The sequence below is a fragment of the Uloborus diversus genome, chromosome 10 (genome assembly GCF_026930045.1).
Source record: "Uloborus diversus isolate 005 chromosome 10, Udiv.v.3.1, whole genome shotgun sequence".
In the NCBI taxonomy this organism is placed as follows: domain Eukaryota; kingdom Metazoa; phylum Arthropoda; class Arachnida; order Araneae; family Uloboridae; genus Uloborus; species Uloborus diversus.
This window is the reverse complement of record NC_072740.1, coordinates 90,702,734-90,722,081: the sequence shown is the minus strand read 5'-3', so window position 1 is coordinate 90,722,081 and position 19,348 is coordinate 90,702,734. Positions and strand designations below refer to the sequence as shown.

General features: G+C 34.6%; 1 protein-coding gene across 1 annotated transcript in view; it reads left to right on the top strand.

Moving 5' to 3' along the window:
- Positions 1-2,939: 2,939 nt before the first annotated feature.
- Positions 2,940-19,348, top strand: part of LOC129231088 (filamin-A-like) — a 130,143-nt gene continuing 113,734 nt past the window's right edge. The window contains exons 1-8 of the mRNA XM_054865335.1: positions 2,940-2,958; positions 5,205-5,394; positions 13,121-13,186; positions 13,281-13,494; positions 14,547-14,664; positions 17,286-17,476; positions 17,554-17,709; positions 18,504-18,632. Coding sequence (XP_054721310.1) covers positions 2,940-2,958; positions 5,205-5,394; positions 13,121-13,186; positions 13,281-13,494; positions 14,547-14,664; positions 17,286-17,476; positions 17,554-17,709; positions 18,504-18,632 — 1,083 coding nt within the window. The remainder of the gene's footprint in view (positions 2,959-5,204; positions 5,395-13,120; positions 13,187-13,280; positions 13,495-14,546; positions 14,665-17,285; positions 17,477-17,553; positions 17,710-18,503; positions 18,633-19,348) is intronic.

The following is a 19,348-nucleotide window of genomic DNA, read 5'->3' as shown; positions in this document are numbered from 1 at the left end:
TTTTTTTTTTTGTTTTTAAGTTGTGTTAAGAATTTTTTTTTATTTGAGTGAAACATACGAAAACAGTATTAAACAATTAAATAATTATTAAACCATAATAATGATTGATTCCACAAAAAAAAAAAATAATAATAATAAATAAATAAATAAATAAATAAAATAAGAAAAGAAACAAAGAAAGAAAGAAAAAAAGACTTTCTAAGTTTAAAAGAGAAGATAAATAGGAACGAAAATATGTCGACTTTTTCGATTTTTTTAAACTTTTAGAATGTTTGTCACTTTGAATTTGAAAAACATGAAACGCATTCAAATGTAATATCTTTTTAAATTCCAATTACTTTCCCCCCAATTACCATGATGACATATACAAAATACTTATGGAAGCAGATAAAGTAGTATTTGATGAAACAAAATACAACATATTTTTCTTCTTCTTGAAGTGAGTATTTTGTTAACGGCGCAAGTTTTGGAGTTTTTTAGAAGTTACTTACAAAACACATACACTGATGAGCCAAAACATTACGACCTCCGAGTCTATAGCGCGTTCTGCCACCTTTTTGGCCTGCAAAGCAGCTGCGACTCGCCTTGGCACGGGCGCCACAAGCTCTTGGTAGACGTCTGGAGATATATCGTACCAAATGTTAATACAGCGGTCACGTAAAGTTGAGATATCTTGACATGGTGTGTTTCAGCTCTGAGCTGCCTTTCCATGAAATCCCAAATGAGCTCTATAGGATTTAAATCCGGTGAATTTGGTGGCCAGGGCATTAATTGGAATTCTTCATCATGCTGCTGGAACCACACCAGCACATTTTAGCCTTGTGACATGGGGCATTGTCCTGCTGGAAGATGCCATTTCCAGTAGGGAAGACCGACGCCATGTACGAGTGCACCTGATCTGCCACGATGTTCAGATAATCCACAGCCTTCATGGTATGTTCTACCACAACTAAGGGTTCCAGAGCCTGCCAGGAAAAAGTCCCCCAAATCATAATATCGCCGCCACAAGTCTGTTTACAACCAACGGTATAAGACGGAAGCAACTGTTCACTTGTGTCGAACCCTGACGCGACCATAAACGTGATGAACAAGACATCGCGATTGGTCGAACTAGACAACTCTCTTCCAGTCATCCAAGGACCAGTCTCGGTGTTCTCGGGCCTACTGTAGGCGTAGTTGGTGATGATGATTGGTCAATAGAGGCACGCGAGTGGGACTTCTGCTGCGCAGTCCCATATCCAACAGTGTTCACTCACTGAACTGTGTGTTTGGAAACACTTCCACTCTCAGTTTCCTTGTATTGAGCTGTTAGTTGATCAACTGTCTGCCTCCGATTTTGCTTTACCAAGCAGCCTAGTCTCCGACGTCTCTTATATTTGATGACGCGTGGCCGTCCAACACCTTTACGCCTACTGTTGGTTTCGCCGTCTTTTTTCCACTTTGCATAAGTACTAACAAAGACAGATCATGAACAACCTACCAGTCTTGCAGTTTCTGAGATACTCGTTTCGATTCTTCGGGCCATCACAATCTGCCCTCTATCAAATTCGCTAAGATCGTTACCCTTTTCCATAACTTGTGAAAAGAAAGTGCTCGAATGAAGCCTTAGCTTCTCCAGCCCCAGTTATATACCAATCCCACCTCATCATGTGGTCTCCACGTCATCCAGACGAGTTCTTTGAAAAAGTTACGGGTGCTCATAATGTTTTGGCTCGTCAGTGTACATGACAAATACAGTGCAGAAAGAACATTAAAAAACTCAATGAGTCCGTGTTTTTTTCCCCTCTTTTTTTTTCGAATAACAATTTTTATCTTCTTGTCAAAATTGACTGCCTTCGTCAACTAGTATTTTAATTCCTAACTTTTCTTTTTGCAGCTGTTAGAACGAGAAATTGTCCTCTCTCTCCGACCTTGGTTTTACAATGCTAAATTTAAGCTTAATTCATCTTGCATTTTATCAATATTTAGATAATAAAAGCTATATTTTATTCATTTATTTTTATTACTATTTTTATTATTTATTGATTTATTTGCCTTTTTTAAAAAAAATTATATACAAAATGATAATTATTATTACTATTGTAAGGCTAGAAAAGCAAAAGTACCTGTTTTATAAATTCCCTAATAAATGATTTTAAATTTTAATCATATTCTTGCGATTTTTTCCAATTATTAATTGATTTATTGCATTTTTATATTATCCAAAATTAATTTAATTTCATTCAAGAAAATGCAGCTATTAGATTATTCTGATTCACAAAGTTACTACTCTGTATTGTATCAATGTTCTGTTTCTGTAAGAAGGACACTGGTAGATAGAAGCGGAAAGTGCCTGTTATGATTGAAATATATTTTAAGGAGATTGAGCATCGAGTTGATAAAATATAATTGAATGTTCAGACTATACTAATTTTATTTGTTTTAATATTTTACGAATAGTATAGTAGTGCTTTCAATTACATCATAATAACGAAGGCATTTTTTATGTATACTTATCAATCAAAATCTTGTTTTGTACAGTTCTGGTTAGTTGAGCTATGACCTTGACAATATTTACCTCGTTTTTGTGAGTACAGTATAAAAGGAACGTGTTACTGGCGCTGATGTGAGTTGAGGTACTTGAGGTACTTACCGAAAGAAAGGTAAACATTGTCAAGGTAATAGCTCAACTAACCAGAGCCGCACTATATTCGAGCTTACAATAATGAATCTGAAAACCCTTATCGAGTAAACTCAATTCATTGAGTTTGAAAATTGTGAATATAAAGAAAATAACAATAAAATAAAATTTAAGTTAGAAATGTATATCATGAGAAATAAAACTCACTGGAAATTTTGTGAAAGATGGATAGCTAGTTCACTTGTAATGTCTTTGCCCGAGCTGACTGACAGTCTGCCGAGACATAATTTCTGAATAATTAAGTAAATAAAGCTAAGTAATGGATCTTAATGAAGTAGGTAAGCCACGGAGAGCTAATCCTAATATTTCTGTCTCCTTTTTGTAACAAACGTAGCGACATCCAACCTCATAGGTATCTACAAATCTTGAAAAAATAGAATTTTCGCTTTTGTTGAAAAAAAAAATTCAGAAGAAGACTAATGCTTCGAATAAAATTTAGAAACGGTAGTTTAATAACATTTAAAACAAGCATTCATGTTCCCACAAAATCGCAAAAAAATATTAATTTGTTGCGTTGCTTTCGAAGCATATGAAGAAAACTGAATTGCAATTATGTACTTATTGTATTCACCCCACGATATGACGTAGCCTCTATATAGGCAACCCCCCCTCCCCCCAAAAAAACAACTGGCTGTTATATAGTGCATAGCGGCTGCATCATATTGACCATCTAATAATGACCTAGGTGCATTTCCCTGACTAGAAAAGGCTAAACGTTGATCAGAGGTTAAATGTAGGAGTTGGCTTCTTTCTATGACTTCTGTAGGAGTTCTTTCGACGGGAAGTATTCCATTCGTTTTAAAATTGATCATAGAGTAGGAGTGGCAATGAAGGAAATTTTACAAAGCATCAATCACATCACTAGCGTAGCCAGAATTTACCTTCTGGGGGAAAGGGGGGAGTCATTGCAGTCCTTACGTGTGTATAAATTATCACATTAGTATTTTCAATAGTTTTAAAATCAAAGGTTCTAACCTACCCTCCCCCCTCCTCGCTGCTCCACGACACCACATTAAGTACACGGAAGACTACGACCACTCTGGAAAAAACAAAAATGTTGTAAAATGGAACTTATGTTTATCTTATTGGAGTGCTTAGATATTCAACTGAAAGTTCAATGCTTGTTTCGTCTCTGGACTTATTAGTGTTCGGCCTAAAAATACTTAATAATTAGCAAATGCTGTGGATTTGCTGTATTTAAATTGCGATTTCTTTGATAATTCGATTGTGATGTTATTGGAATTGGAATATTTGCACATAGCTGTTTCCGGGTATTTAATTTCAATTACTACAATGCAATGCATTATGTAATTAATAACTGTCAGTAGAACCAAGGCGTGGTTTGCATGGGAGCTAAGCTCTTTTTCCCCTTTTCAATGATTTTTAAATATATTAAACGGAGTTCTGTCTATTTACTTATAAACGTAAAGGTACTGAAGAATATAGGTGTCCTGTTTTTTTTTTCAAACTGAACTGGAATGGAGGGGTTGTTCCGTGTTTGTGCGCCTGTTGTTGTTTTGCTTATGTTCTGTTCAATGCAGTGTGTATGTCAATTGACTTAAATCGCTCGGGAATCCAAGCTTAACTAGTATATAAAACTATCCATTTTAAGGCAGGAAAGTGCAGCTTCCGTTTTGATCAACTCCATCAAGATGTAATTCCAACTTAGCTCTGACAACATACGATGGATGGAATCGCCATCAATTGACATTAAAATATATTTGATCGAGCCGAACAACCTCTAATCCACTACAGCTAGAGGTGATGACTTGTAATGGAAAGTTAGTTAATCACGGCCGATTTAAAAGTGCTCTAATACTGACGGTTTTCAACCGGCCAGATTCGAACTCTCGACTCTTTGACTACAAGTTCGGGACCTAACTGATCGGGATATTCTAGCCTGCTCAATATTAAGTGTTATTAAGTGAATGTAAACTGCTCAACATTCATGCATCTCGTTGTTCTTATTTTCAGTACAAGACGAACATCTTTGTAAAAAGAAAAAGTGTTATATTTTTCTGATAATATTTGTTCTTTTGTTATAAATTTTACTTGTTTTCAGTACGAAACGAACATTTTTTTTAAAGTTTATAAGATAACTATGTTTCTAATGTTTTCTATTTCTTCTTTTGCACGGAGTAAAAGTAAGGCTGCAATTGGGCTCTAGCTTTATGTATCTCTCTATGTAACTTAACTTTCGTTTCATATTGTTCATTTAAAAATCATTCTACGATAAATTAATATCTGTAGACCTCTTCGACTAACGTGCATACAAATAGATCTGATATTTAATACAGTCAGTAGTGTTTCTTTTAATGAATATATGCGTTGAAATTGTTTCATAAAACGTGTTGATATTTTATGCTTAAAATATAAATGTAACTACCAGAACTATGTCTAAATTCAATATTCGAGTTGATGCCGACGTTTTTTTATGATGAACTCTGGTTTGTTTTGTCATTTGATTTCAGCATCATTTCTCAGTCATTATAAAACTATTAATTGCTGATTTGTTTTGTTTCAGGCAACACAGACATCGTAGAAGGAAACTTGAAGCTTATTTTAGGTTTAATATGGTCACTTATCTTAAGGTATCAGATTGGAAGGACGAATTTCCCACCAAAAAAATTGATGTTGTCATGGCTTCAGGCAGTTTTGCCTGATCTGCATATTTCAAATTTTACCTCAGACTGGAATAGCGGAATTGCCTTGAGGTATTTATTTTCTCTATTTTATTGCAATATTTTTTCTTGAATTTTTAGGTATGAACTCTCGTTTGGCTCTTATTAAATTCACACTGTTCAACATTTATGTTTTTGCTTGTTTTAAGATTAGATATTACTAAAAATAAAACATCGCCAAGCTTTTGGTTGCCATTTTTTTTTCCACCAACTCTTCAATATGTCGCTAAACTTCTTGGTCTCCAAGTTTTGTTTTAACCAAATTTGTTGCCCACTTGGCCGTATGCCGCCAAGATTTCAAAAAAATTGGCGACGAAAATGAGATGCCAAATCTTGTGTCAGTTTTGGTGACATTGGCGATAATTAGCGAAGTACCAGTGGAATTCCCCCTAAAACTGTAAGGAGTCAATTATTTTAGTTTATCGAAATGATTGTGACAGTGATAAACCTCATCAAAATTTTTAGATGGTAGGAAGATATTAAATTGCATCTCAAATCCGCTTATTAGGCTGTGTATTTCATGTGAATTTTGCAAACGTACTACAGTACGTTCTTTGGCAAAAGCTACATGTTTACGAAAAAAAATCTAGTTTTTTAACGAAAATTTTACGTTTTTGTGCCCTTGCCAAGAAATCACAAATCACCCAGCACAAATTTGTTGAAATGTTTTCGACGTTCATTAAACAGGCTCCCGTTACATATTTTTTCTCGAATTTTATAACCAGAGGGTTACTAGTGCTTTTTTTACTTCAAAGAAGAAATGGCCAATGAGTGTAGGGGAGCCAAATAACTATACCGTTTCCCCTATATATTTATTCTTCGCAGGAACTCCTTTTGTCAAAAACTCGAAGCTAGAAATAAAAATTTAAGGTTAAGTACCTTTATTTTAAATTTTTGCATCCTAATAACAGAAATTAATCACTTGAACAGTTGCGGAATATTTTTAAAGGTACTGCTGTTAAAAACTGAAAGACAAATAAATCAAAGAAAAGACCACATTATATAGATGCCAAAAAGGAACAGAGAGAAAATAAAAAAAAAAAAAGCATCCAAAAAAAGAAAAATCGAAGGAGCAAATGAGGGATGAGCCAGTGAAGAGGATGGCACTGCTGCCTGCATTTACTGCTTTATTCGGACTAGAAGGGTGGTGAGGGATGGGGATCCAATGTCATCGTTGGGCCCATGAAAGCTGCTCTGGGGCCGATGAGAAAGTTAACTATTTTACTTGTGACTGGTGTCAATAGGCCTTACATTACAGCAAAAATTTAAAGGTAAAGAATTAAATTTGCTGTCAACTCATCAATATGTTTCCTTTTATACTTATTCTAGTATGTTTTGATAATAGTTAACATATGTTATTAAATAAAACTTGAATTTTGTGGAAACTTTTAATTTTTTTTATTTTCCCATAGCAATAACATGTCTACCCGGTATTACCCCACTAGTGGGATAAAACCGGGTAAAATGACCTTTTCTACAAAAGAAATTAATAAAAATTAAAAAAACAAAACAATTATGGTTTTGAAACTGTGGTTGCAATAATAGATAACTACTGCATACTTGTGCAAAATTTTGTTCCTTTATGCTAAAAACTGATTTCTGAAAGCCTGCAAACCTTAAGGTCCCGGTTTTATCCCACTTTCCCCTACTCAAAAAGAAATGTTACTGTTGTCGCTACTTTCAATACGTTAATGTGGTGAAACTGGCGTGTTCTGTATTAAAAGTTGCTCATCATAAATCTTTGTATTACCATCTTCTCCTCTGTCATTGTGCTCTGGTGACAGCCCAGGGTAAGTCAAATGGGATTTTATGAAGTTCGGTTGCCGCTGGGTGGTATGATGGTATACCTGCTATTAAAAAACACTCAGAAAAACTAAGATCTTAAATCGTTATTTTCACCTCAAACAGATCATCAGCCCGTAATAAGGAACTGTTCTGTATATTAATTGCCGGTGTCCCATTTACATATTAGTTCGCTAGCCATTTGCTTACTCATATGATGAAAGTTCTATCTTTATTGCTTGATGTTTGGTAAAGGAAAAGTAAATAAGACTTGTGCCACTGAAAATTAGGGAAAGGATAAAGAAGAACTATGTGAGAAATAGGCAAAATGATGCTTTCAAATCTAGTTCAAAATTTTGGTGTATTCTGAAAATAAATTTTATCTAGGTTATTACACTTATTAAAGGTAATGGATGAGCAATTTTATGAAGTTAAATTATTTTAGACGGTGGGATCTTGTTAAATACTCACGGAAAAAGTATACAAAATGTATATATGCATCATGTTTCAATGGGTCGATTATATGTGCAAGGTGATGACATTTACTGCTCCAGCAATTTTCAATTTACAGTTGCTGTCTTAAAAGAAGCTCTCTCTATATTTCTATGTATATATGAAAAGGCTGGATTAATTTTTATGATTGGATACGGTATATCAAGAGCATAATATTTCCTACAACGTTACGCTACGAAAATAAAAGTTAATAGTTTTTTTTTTAAATTGTCCATGTTTTTTTTTTTTTTTTTTTGAACTATGGACGGGTTACACATCAATAACGGTTGCACATCTGTATGGATTTATGAAGACAAAAATTAGCTTAGAAAATTGTATTGTGAAGCTTTTAGTGTTAAATTCCGTAAAATGGTATTATTCATTAAGCTTTATCATGCATTGAATGTTCAAGTCTTCTAATAAAGGCCGTATGGATTTTAAAATTAAAGATAACTATTCTCTCGTTACAACTTTTCTCTTATATGTTGTCAAGTTTTCTGACGTGTTATAAGTTCAAAAACATACGAAACAAATTGGCATTTTTAAAGAAATGCCTATATCTTGAATATACACTTGGGTAGATCCACCCTATCGTCCTATGGTAAAAAAAAAAAGTTTCCGATTTCCATCGGGCCGGGCAAGAAAAAAGTGTCAAATAACGTTTCAAGGTTATGTATAAAATTTCATTCGATTAGGAGTTCATTTTCTGCCTCTGGATTGAGTTTGAAAAACCCGTATTTAAGGGGAAAATCTATTTTCATTAAAAAACTGAAAAAGAAAATTACAAATATGTATAACAACTTAAGGTGGTCCAAGTATTAATCATTTATTTAGAAAAAGTTTATGATAATCATTAGTTTTTTAAATTAAAAATATTCATCTTAAAATTGCTTGAAAGTCCTTACTATCTAGTTTTGGCATAAGTTTCCGGGACTCCAGTAAGTTCTTGAAAAAGCTTCTCTTTTTGCACAATGTAGTTGAAGCTTATGTCAATTTGAACTGACCTTCCACAGGGGTGCCCATCTCTAAAAGGGGATGGCGCATCCCCTCCCCCAATGCTGGGAAGTACCCCCCAGAACGAGAGCCCCCTTTCTCAAAATAAGGTCAAAAATCTAATCAACACTCTTAAAAAGTTTAATGCTGCAGTCTGCGCCATGAGCCCCCCCCCCCCCCCCCTGGTTGGCACCGCTGCCTTTCAATAGCCTGTGTGTACTGTGTATGGCATGTCAGGACGGTACTACGAGCTTCTAAAATCTAACGGGCTGCCAATTCACAGATGTGCTGTTCCAAATCTGTCAGCATTGCAATAAATTAATTTTTAGGATATGCGAAAACACTGTTTCTTTGGATTACGGGATCTATTTTGCACTTAACTTAGTGGATAAATATCTAGTTGCAGTGATTTTGAACAACTGCAGAGCTAATCTGCACATAAAGAGTAACTTTTGATAGCAAATCAGATTAGAGCATGAGCTTTGGTGACTTATAGTGCAAGAATTTCTAAATATTCAGCAGGAGATTCCACTGATATACACAAACGTAGAATTCGATTCGCAGGAGTTAGCCATAGAACATGAGACATTTTGGTAGACTTTAGCTCTTGTCAGGGCAGATTTTTGTGCTATTTTGCGTTTCCGACGAAGCATGTTTTTATCAATAATTTCTGAAGTGGTGGGGTAAATTACTGCTGAAGCAATAGCTACTCCAGCCAGCGGCGTGCACAGAAATTTTCGAGCCCGTCACAAATGACATTTACGGACCCTCTCCATATTGTTTACCCCTATATTTCACCCCTTATACTAAAAATATTGATCCCCCTTCAGGCTCGGACCTGGGCCAACAGATGTCCCTTCTCCCCGCCCCTCCCATGTACACGCCCCTGACTCCAGCCCTGTCTGATACTTCGTATCGATTACATGCCCGTGAAAGCAAATTCAAGTCCATTGTATTGCTTGTAGTAGTAAATTTTTCGATATAAGCGTTTGTAGTTGGAAGCTTGTAAAGGTCCCTTGAATTCATCCTCACTGTTCGTCTCCGATAGAAGAGATGCGATAAAGTAATGATACTAAAACTGTCTTCACTTTCATCTTGAATCTGAAGCTGCGATTTCTGTCCAGCTCGAATGTTTTTTTTTTTTTTTTTTCCGGACAATAATTTTCGTTACGTTATTATCTTTGCTTTTGCAAAATGAAGTGTCAAATAGCAATTTACTACCTTGGTATAACGATTCTGATTATTTCCCTAGTTATTTTCTGATAGGATTTCAAAAGACTGCTGCTGCATTTCAAGAGGTAGATTTTTAGCATCTGTTACTCATTAATTGCATTGTAGGCAGGGGACGTTTGACCAAATTCACACATTTCAGCCAATTTTAACACCTAAAATGGCAAGTGTGAATTTAAACCGGGTGCAAATTGTAAGTTTTAACCCTTGTTTCTGTAAACGAAGTAACATTTATTATTATTGCAATCTTACATGGAACGTATCCTATTTGGGCAAGGAAATCCAAACTTCAAACTCGATCCGGAGGCGAAATGGAATAAAATTTCACACATGTTAGTTTGAGACCATTTAGCACCTTTTCAATCCTCTGCCCCTTAACATTTTGAAAAAAAAAAAAAAAAATTTTTTTGACCCACCCTAATATACACCCTATTTTACGAAAAATTATTTAGTATTTGTCAAAGCAAATAACTTTTTTGGGAAATTTCGGCGATTTCTATCTTTTGTACGATTTCAGAGCCTGATTAACGCATGGTCCGACAGGTCCGCGGACCTGGGCACCACAAATTTAGGGGCCTTAAAATAGCCAAAATTAACTTACTTCCTTCCTTTTTTTTCTGTTAAAGTGAACGTTTCTTTTCAGCTTTGAAAAGAATCAAAAATCGTTTGAGAAGCTACGTTTTTCAGGATAATTTAGAGGCGTTTTTCTTATTGACCACTGAAAATTCTGTGACATCAAAATTAGATTTTGATGATGTGATCGACACATTTGCCTCTGTTAAAGCCAGAAAGAAGCCTTTTTAAAGCTTAATGTCAGAATTAGGTTTTTTTTTTTTGCTATTTTTGCAGTTTTAAATTGTTTTTTAATTCATTTTCACCTTAAGGTAAGGCAATTTTAACTATGATTAGTATGGTGACTATCAAGTGTTAGGTATTGAAATCCCAGGTTTCTGTAGTAATGTGTAGGTTTCTAGTGTATTAGGTTTCTAGTATAAAACATTGACTTTGAAATTGTGCTGATTTTCTCATGGGGGTGGGGGGCACCAATTTTTACTCAGGACCTGGGCACCAGTTTGTCTTGATCGGGCCCTGTACGATTTATGAAGTTTAGAAACATATTTTGTTTCTTCAATTTAACATTACACTTGTGATGAACCTTTTATTCGAAAGTGAGTTTAAGCATGGCCTTTTTGTGACCGAAGTTACACATCAGATCGTCCCGTAGTGATCTCTAGAAATTCGAGAAAACGTCTTGTCCAGTGACTTTTGCCTAATATAATGTTCTCTCATAGGGGGAACTAGGCGCGGTTTGGGGTCCCTTACACAAAATATTTGAAAGGATCTTCTTCAAGAAATAGCTCTAATTTTCAGATTTTTATACGTTGGGACCATATAGTAACAATAGAACTAGAGTGTATGCTAGGTTATTTTTAGGTTTGCTAGGCTAGGTTAGGAGGAAAGCGGTTTTCCCTACCATTGTTAGGCGAGCGCAAGTCTAACCTGCTGCCACTTTTTCAAATAATAGTTAATCACGTACTTAAGCTTCATTATGATATGGCGTAAAAGACGCCAAATATAGAATCCCCCCACCCCCATTGACTACCAATGTATCATACTGACAGCCAGTTTCTACCTCGCCAATCAAGGAGCACGCACTCTAGTGTGCATACAATCTCTGTGGTTGTGGCACCTAGGCTGGTTCAAAAATACATGTAAAAAAAAGTTTCTCCGAGATAACAGGACATCCCTCAATATTTTTAGACTTGTGGATAGTAATATAATGGAAGAATTTTAGCTTCCTATTTCAAGTGAAAGAGGGGGCTCAACCCCCTCCCCCAAACTTCATAAGTATGGTGAGGAGGGTTTGAAAAAATACATTGAACTGAAAAAACAATGCTACATATCATAATATACACTAGTAATATGAATATACATTGCTGTAAAATAATTATTTACAAAAAAACAGCTGGGGAAATTAAATGTTGATAAATTTGTGGTATTTTCTATGCTAGGACTAATGTTAAATTAGGGGGTCATTGAGCACCCTCTTAAAATTTGAGTAAGAAGCTAAAACTTTTGCAGCATATACTATTAGTAAGTCTAAAAAAAAGGTGTGTTCTCTAGCTGAAAAAAAGATTTTTTGAACCACCCTACTCCCCCCCTCCCCCCGAGGTCTATATCGCCACTAGTGGGAATGAATGACCTAAGATATTATCAGAGAATGTGGTGGACATTCCCCGATGGGATACCATCTGGAACTAGAGATGAGACGGATCCACAGCCCGGGTCCGAAGCGGGCTCGGGTTTTAGAACCGAAAATAGGTTTCGGGCTCAGGCGGGGTATAGCCCTCTAGGGCTCTTGCGCCATAAAAACCAAATACACCACCAATCGAGCGGGCTCGGACTCAAGTAAAGATATTCAATCGTCAACTTCCAAACAAGTTCAAAGCAAATAAAAATTTTCCTACTGTGAGAAAATGAAAGGAACATTTAAATCAGTTCCATCAATGTGAAAATTTAACCAAAAAGAAGTAACGCTTATTTATAGTACATAAAAAGTAGTCGAAAACTTTGTACTGCATAGTGAATAAAATATGACAACGTATATAAAGTACAAATTGAGAGTGAAAAAAGGTTAAAAAACCTTTTTACCTTTTTTAACCTTTTTTCATTCTCAATTTGTACTTTATATACGTTGTCATATTTTATTCGCTTATTTATAGTGTTTTGCGATTACTATTGCAATATATCATCATACAGTAATACATTTGAAGTGAAGCATTTTGAGAAAATGTAGAAACTTCTGTTAATGAAGAACATTTGACATAACATTTTTCATTAACAGAGAGATCATGTCTGACTGTAGAAGGCTCGGTTTTTGATACAAGAAAGTTTCCTTCGGGCTCGGGCGGGCTCGGATTTTGGTCCGAGACAATATCACCCGGGCCCGGGCTCTCAAAAATGAGTCCGAACTGATCTCTATTTGGAACCAGCAGTACAGTCGAGTCCTGCATACTTCTCCTAATGTGGACCGTGAAGTGGCCGAGTTTGTGAAAATGACGGGTTATCAGCAATGCACCCACAACTGGTTTTTTATGCAGAGTTTTTTCGTCTTACCAGAATGTAGACTAGTGTTCTGGATTCAACCATATTATCGAGGCTCGATTTTTCAAAACTCTACTGTATTACATTTCTTTTTTGCTGCATGATGAAATTTGTAAAAATGAAATGACATTTAAAAATATTTTCTGTTTGTTTCTAGTGCTCTGCTAGATTACTGCAAACCTGGATCGATTCCTCATTGGAAGTCCCTGAGCATTAAAAATAGGTATTTTATATACTTTCTTAAAACAATTGCATTTGTTAAATATTGACGCACTGTATCTAATAAATATGTAACTTCTTTTTTTTTTCATTTACAGTGTTGAAAATTGTCGAACTGCCATGCATTTGGCTCGTGATGAATTTGGAATTCCAATGATTCTGACACCAGAAGATTTGGCTAGCCATAACTTAGATGAATTGTCAGGAATGACTTATCTATCATATTTCATGAGAGATGATAGTCCTGGATATAAATCTACTTTAAGCTGGGTTCAGAAACAACTGCCTATGTTTAATATTCAAAATTTTACTGTAAGTATTCTAACTTTTCGTTTTAATGTATTTTTAACTGCCTTTTTTCCTCATGAGGGAGGGGGGGGCGAAACTGCTATATAATTAATTGCCTTTGTAGGGCTGGGTGATGTAGGGATTTCTGCCTGGTGTTGCATGGTCAACCTTACATTGCAACTGTAGCGATACATCACGATTTTTTTTTTTTAAAGACTTGACTTAAACTTACTTGTTTAAATTTTACAAAATATACACAAAAGAATAAAATATTTCCAGATAGTTACAGACAGGTTTTAGCACCACCAAGAAATTATTTTGAAAAAACAGCATCAAGGGTGTGAGCTTATGAAAGCAAAATCGTGCATCCATCCACAAGCTCTATCTATCAAACAGGGGTTACTTGTAAGTACAAAATACGCGTTTGCAATTTTTGTTGCTATTTTGAGCTTCAAACTTATTCGTAGCTTTTTTTTTTAATGAGTGATTATACAATGAGATTTGTTCATTAATACATTTACCGTTAAGAGCTAAAAAATTTTGAACTTCCTGCCTGTTTTAGGAGAAGAGAAAGTCCTTGTTTGCTTATGATAAAGTGGACTGGACTAGCTCTACAACGCGATTCGACCTATGCGAAATGACTATAAAGCGAATTTTTCCGAGTAACTAATTTTAGAGCTAACGCGAATTCTCCGCCCGCAACATGAAAATTTTCCAAATGGAATCGCTGTGCATAAGTATCGGCTTCATTATTAGCGACTAAATAATGATAGTACTTTCATCGCTTTAGCATTACTGACAGCGATAGTTCCCACAACGTACTAGTCTCAACATCGCTTGGTTCGTGCATATAAATATCCACATCGCATTTTTGCTGATACATGATGATACACACCTACCAACGCTCTCTTTCAGAATTTTTTACGTATGTTCAAAGTTCAGCTGAACGCACACTTGTTTAAGTCTGACCTTGCTTAGTATTTCATGTAAATATCAGTTAACTTGCATGTTTCTTGATGTTGCAATACTTATTAACAGCACTAATTGGTTTTGTATTATATTGTTTTGTTTTATAGACTGATTGGAATGATGGACTTGCTTTATGTGCTTTAGTAAGAGCATATGGTGCCAATATTCCTGAGTATACTGAACTGAAACGTGAAAGATCATTTTGGGAACAAAATATACAGCATGGTAAAATACATCATTTTCCTTCTTGTTAGCTTCTAGCTGTTGTAATTACCATGTTGAGAATTTGAAAGAAGTCCCTTGACTTGATTCAATGGAGATCCCCCTGTCGCAGAAGTTAAAAAAAAAAAACGTTTTCTTTAACTAAAAGGCGTGCATACCCTTTAACCTAAGATCCAAACATATTCCATGTAGTAATAAGAAGCCCTATTACATTAACAACACAATTATCCGCCTTCCTAAGAAAAGAAACGAGTTTAATTTAAAAAAATTAGAGCAACACGAAAATCCCCTGCCTTGAAGAAATATAATGTAATCGAAATAAGCTTTATATTTGGAACAAAACGAAAAAACTCGCTCCTAAAGTATTGAAAAATAAAAGATTAATTGAAATAAGCATTACATTTAGAACAAAATAAAATCACCCCCCCCCCCCTCTCCCCTGAAGAGCAACTTGAGTAAAACACTTGTTACAGGTTGAACGAAAAGAAAACCAGCTCCCTTATGTTGAAAAAAATAATTGATCAAATTACACATTGTATAAAATACATTTTGGCTCCCTTAAGAGTTTTTCCACCTCCAGCTCCGTCACTTCCTCTTCTGGGCTGATGAGTGCTAATAAGCACTAAACTGCAGTCCTCGGATGGAATAACTGAGCTGGCGGTGTATTTTATGTATTTCTGCCTTAGCCTTAGCCCTGGCTATAGGGCGGTAACTTACTGAAAATACTATGCCTTGCCTTCAATTTTCGAGTTGAACCGAACCATTGTTTCGGTTACTCATCTGGTCAGTGCTAATTTTATATTAGCTACCAGTTTGTTTGGCTATCTTGGCTCCTTTAAGAGTTTTTTCATCTACAGCTCAGTCACTTCCTATTCCGGGCTGATGAGTGCTAATAAGCATGAAACAGCAGTCCTCAGATGGAATGACTGAGCTGGTAATGAATTTTATGCATTTCTGCCTTAGCCCTGGCTATAGGGCGGTAACTTACTGAAAAATTACGCATTGCAGTTAGAGCGTATAATTTAATTAAAATACGCATTACAGTTGAAACAAAGTGAAAATTCTACCAACAGCCCCGAAATACGAGTTTATATGTAATTAGAAAAAAAACCTGCAAAAGAAATGAAAATCCCGTTGCAATAGGGATGACAATCCCTAAACCCCTATTCCTGTTGGTAATATAGCTATTAGTTCTAGCAAAATGGCTGAAATAAAGTTTGCACTGCCGTTTTCAAATTTGTGATTTCCAAGTACAGTTTAGTGACATTATACTAACATATTGAGTTCAGCTTACCATAGGATTTGTTGCCCAGTTAAAAACACTTGTAATGTCTATTCTAATTACTTGGAACAACTTCACCTTGTGCAGAAAAGACTCTTTTTCAAATGATATAAAATGCTAAAGGTTCAGAAATTTGTTTCTCCTATGAGGCTTTTTATGTGAAATTTTAGCTGGAAAAAGTTTATTGCAAAAGAAGAAATATATTAATAATAATTCAAATTTGGGGATTTTTTTTTTTCAAGATGGTACCTCCAGGGGTCCCAAGCTATTTTTTTAACCATTTTACCATTGGTCTAGGTGCCTAATTGCTATAGGGAACACTGGGCATTGTACAAAACCAACAAACTCGCATCAACTCCTTAAAGTTTCATTGCATTATTGAATTTTAATATAAATTTTCAGACTAAAAGATCAGTTTTATTTTTATTTTATTTTTTTATTGCAATTTTTCAAGATGGTAAAAAATACATAAAAAGTAGTATTAATATTTTATTATTGATACTGTCATTACTTACTTACTCTTAAACGCTAGGATGTAAAGGTAGTATTTGGTTCTTTATGTTTGGATGAAATACAGTGGAGCGGCAAAAAAAAATTTTTTTTCTTGGCGCTGTTTTTTTTTCCTTAAACAAGTTTTTTTCCTTTGCGTTACGAATTTATTTTCCATTCTTATTTAATCCATTTCAATCCAAATTGCAATAATTTTCCCTTACTATAGTTTTTACCACATCATTCGTGGATAGTACGCTCTGTTGTATTATTGTGCATTATATGCTTACCGAGAGATGTAATCAAATGAAAAACATATTTATCTTAAAAAATACTTTTGTATTTTTGCTTAATATGCTTTATGTTGTGAACTACTGAAGAAATAATAAGAAATATCGTAAATCGAAAGCAGATGCTAAAAGATTGTTGCAGAGTTACAGCAAAATGCTAGTATTTCGCGTGACAAGTGGCATCAAAGAAACACGAAAAACATGTCAAAAATACAAAGAATTCAGCAGGAGCAATTATTACTTTTGTATGTAAAAGTTTTTTAAGTAACGACTAAAAGAATTAGAATTTTTTAAAAAATCATTATAAATTATTCAATTGTCCTATGAATACGTATTCATCATGAGTATTTCGAAGGTTTTATTGTTTTGTTATTTTTTCAGTTTTATGATAGGTACTGCTTAAAAAGTTAGTTTCTTTCTGACCTGAAATCCACAAAATCCTAAACTTTCGCTCAATGACTTCTCCCAAATTGTGCGGATCTTTTACCTTCTATATATATGAAATGTTTTCCCATTTTACACTTTCATTAATGTATACTAAGATTATTGATTTCAATTTTCAGGCATACTTGGTGGTGAAAGCTTAGGTATTCGTCCCTTGTTAAAACCAAAAGAACTTTCAGATCCTGAAGTGGAACATTTAGGAGTGATGGCTTACATTGCACGCTTTCAGTGGATAAAACCACAAAAACGTCCTCAGGATAAAATCAGCATAACTGGACTCAATTTGAACAATGTTCATGTGGACAAACCAGTAGGTGTTTTCCCTTGTTTTACAAATAAAAATGATTGAGCTTATAGTCTTTTACTTATTATTATTTTTTTCTTTAGGCTCAATTTAAAATAAATTTTCTGGACACAAATATTGAAGAAAGAAAAATTAGAACAGAAGCTCGTTTCCAAGGTAAAAAAGTTGATTGCCAACTTACATTCACAAAAAATGGAGGGAGCGGATTTTTTGTGCCGAGTGAGGTTGGAATGCATGAGGTAATTATCATTTAAATATGATTTTTAAAAAGTAACATTTGAAGCATATTCGTTAATTTTAATAATTTTTTCGTCATAAAATATAATTACTGGCACAAAATATTTTGCTGTTCTTTATTGTTTATAACTTGATCGAATGTTTAATTTTTGTTGTTTTTTTGCTTTTGTGCAAACACATAAGGACCGACACATTGGGTTCAACATTTTTTTTCCCGACACATTTGAAAAAAAAAAGTAACCTCAAAAGGTCTGCACATTTTGGAACACCCTTTATTATTTGGATGAAACCTGGGTGCATTAAAAAATTAGTGCATTAGCCTAATTTAAACAAGGCAGTAAGAAGCCGAGCGATAAGTTCAAAACCTAGGTTGGCTTTAATTGAAAAGTTTTTATAAATCATGCGGTATAGCAGCACTTACCAAGGCTACTGGTACCAGGGATACCTGCCCACCCAAATGCCCCCCCCCCCCAAAAAAATACGGGTAGGTTTAAAAAAAAAATTCTATTAAACCCCCAAAATGCGCATTTAAGTGGTTTTTTTTTTATAAAATGATAAAAGTAAAAGAAATTGGTTTGTCAACTGCATTTTTCTGTTTTTACTTATAATTTAATACAGTTAAAAATATTTTCTGACATCTTGATTACATCTAAAAATCTTGATTACATTCTAAAAAATTGTCCACCATTGTGAATTTTTTATGCAATTGTGTCCTTATTTACTGACTACCACATAGTCGAAATTTGTATCAAATAAATTTTATATAAATGTGAAAATATATTTATTTTCTTTTCAGTTAGTTGTGTATTACTCTGAACAAGTTGTCACTGGATGCCCTTTATATGTTCGGGTGCATCCTGATATTTCAAAGATACTTTATTCTGGAATAGATCCCTGTGCTTTAGGGTCAGTTGTCGAAGTTCTGGTAAGAATCCTTTATGAATGTATTTTATTCAAATGAAAGTCTTTATCATAATCTTAATTAGGAAAATATTCTTAAAAAATAAGTATTTAAAACTTTTGTGTGTACAACCATATAGTAAACGAACTGATGTGTGCATCATATGACTTCCTTTTACGCCAATCTAATAATAATAGTGCCTTGGAGTAAGCAAGGAGACACTTTATATTTTTTCACCCCTATTTTGTCACAAAGAAAAGCAAAAAAACGTTTTACAGAGATTATTTTTCCCGATCTCGGCAATTTTAGCGTGATTCAATGGTTTAGTCTATAAATATCACCAAATTAAAACCAGATTTGAAAAGAAGAAAACACAAAATTTGTTGCCAAGTAGGCTACAAAACTTGGTGACCAAAAGCATTATGATTTATTGCCAAGTGTCTGTCTAATTATAACATCACTGGAGTTAGCATTGAAATTAGCACTGATTTTCCTCCAAAAAAGTGTAAAAGACCCCATTTGGAACATTTGAATGCAAAGGGGAGGTGCACCACTAGACCTCACTAGGAGTCTACATACCAAATTTCAACTTTCTACGGCATACCATTTTTGAAATATTCGAGATACGAAGGTACATACGGACGTCACAAGAAAACTCATTGTAATTAATTTGGGGTTCGTCAAAATGGATATTTCGGGGGTCCATACGTTCTTATGTATATATGTACATGTGGTTTGGT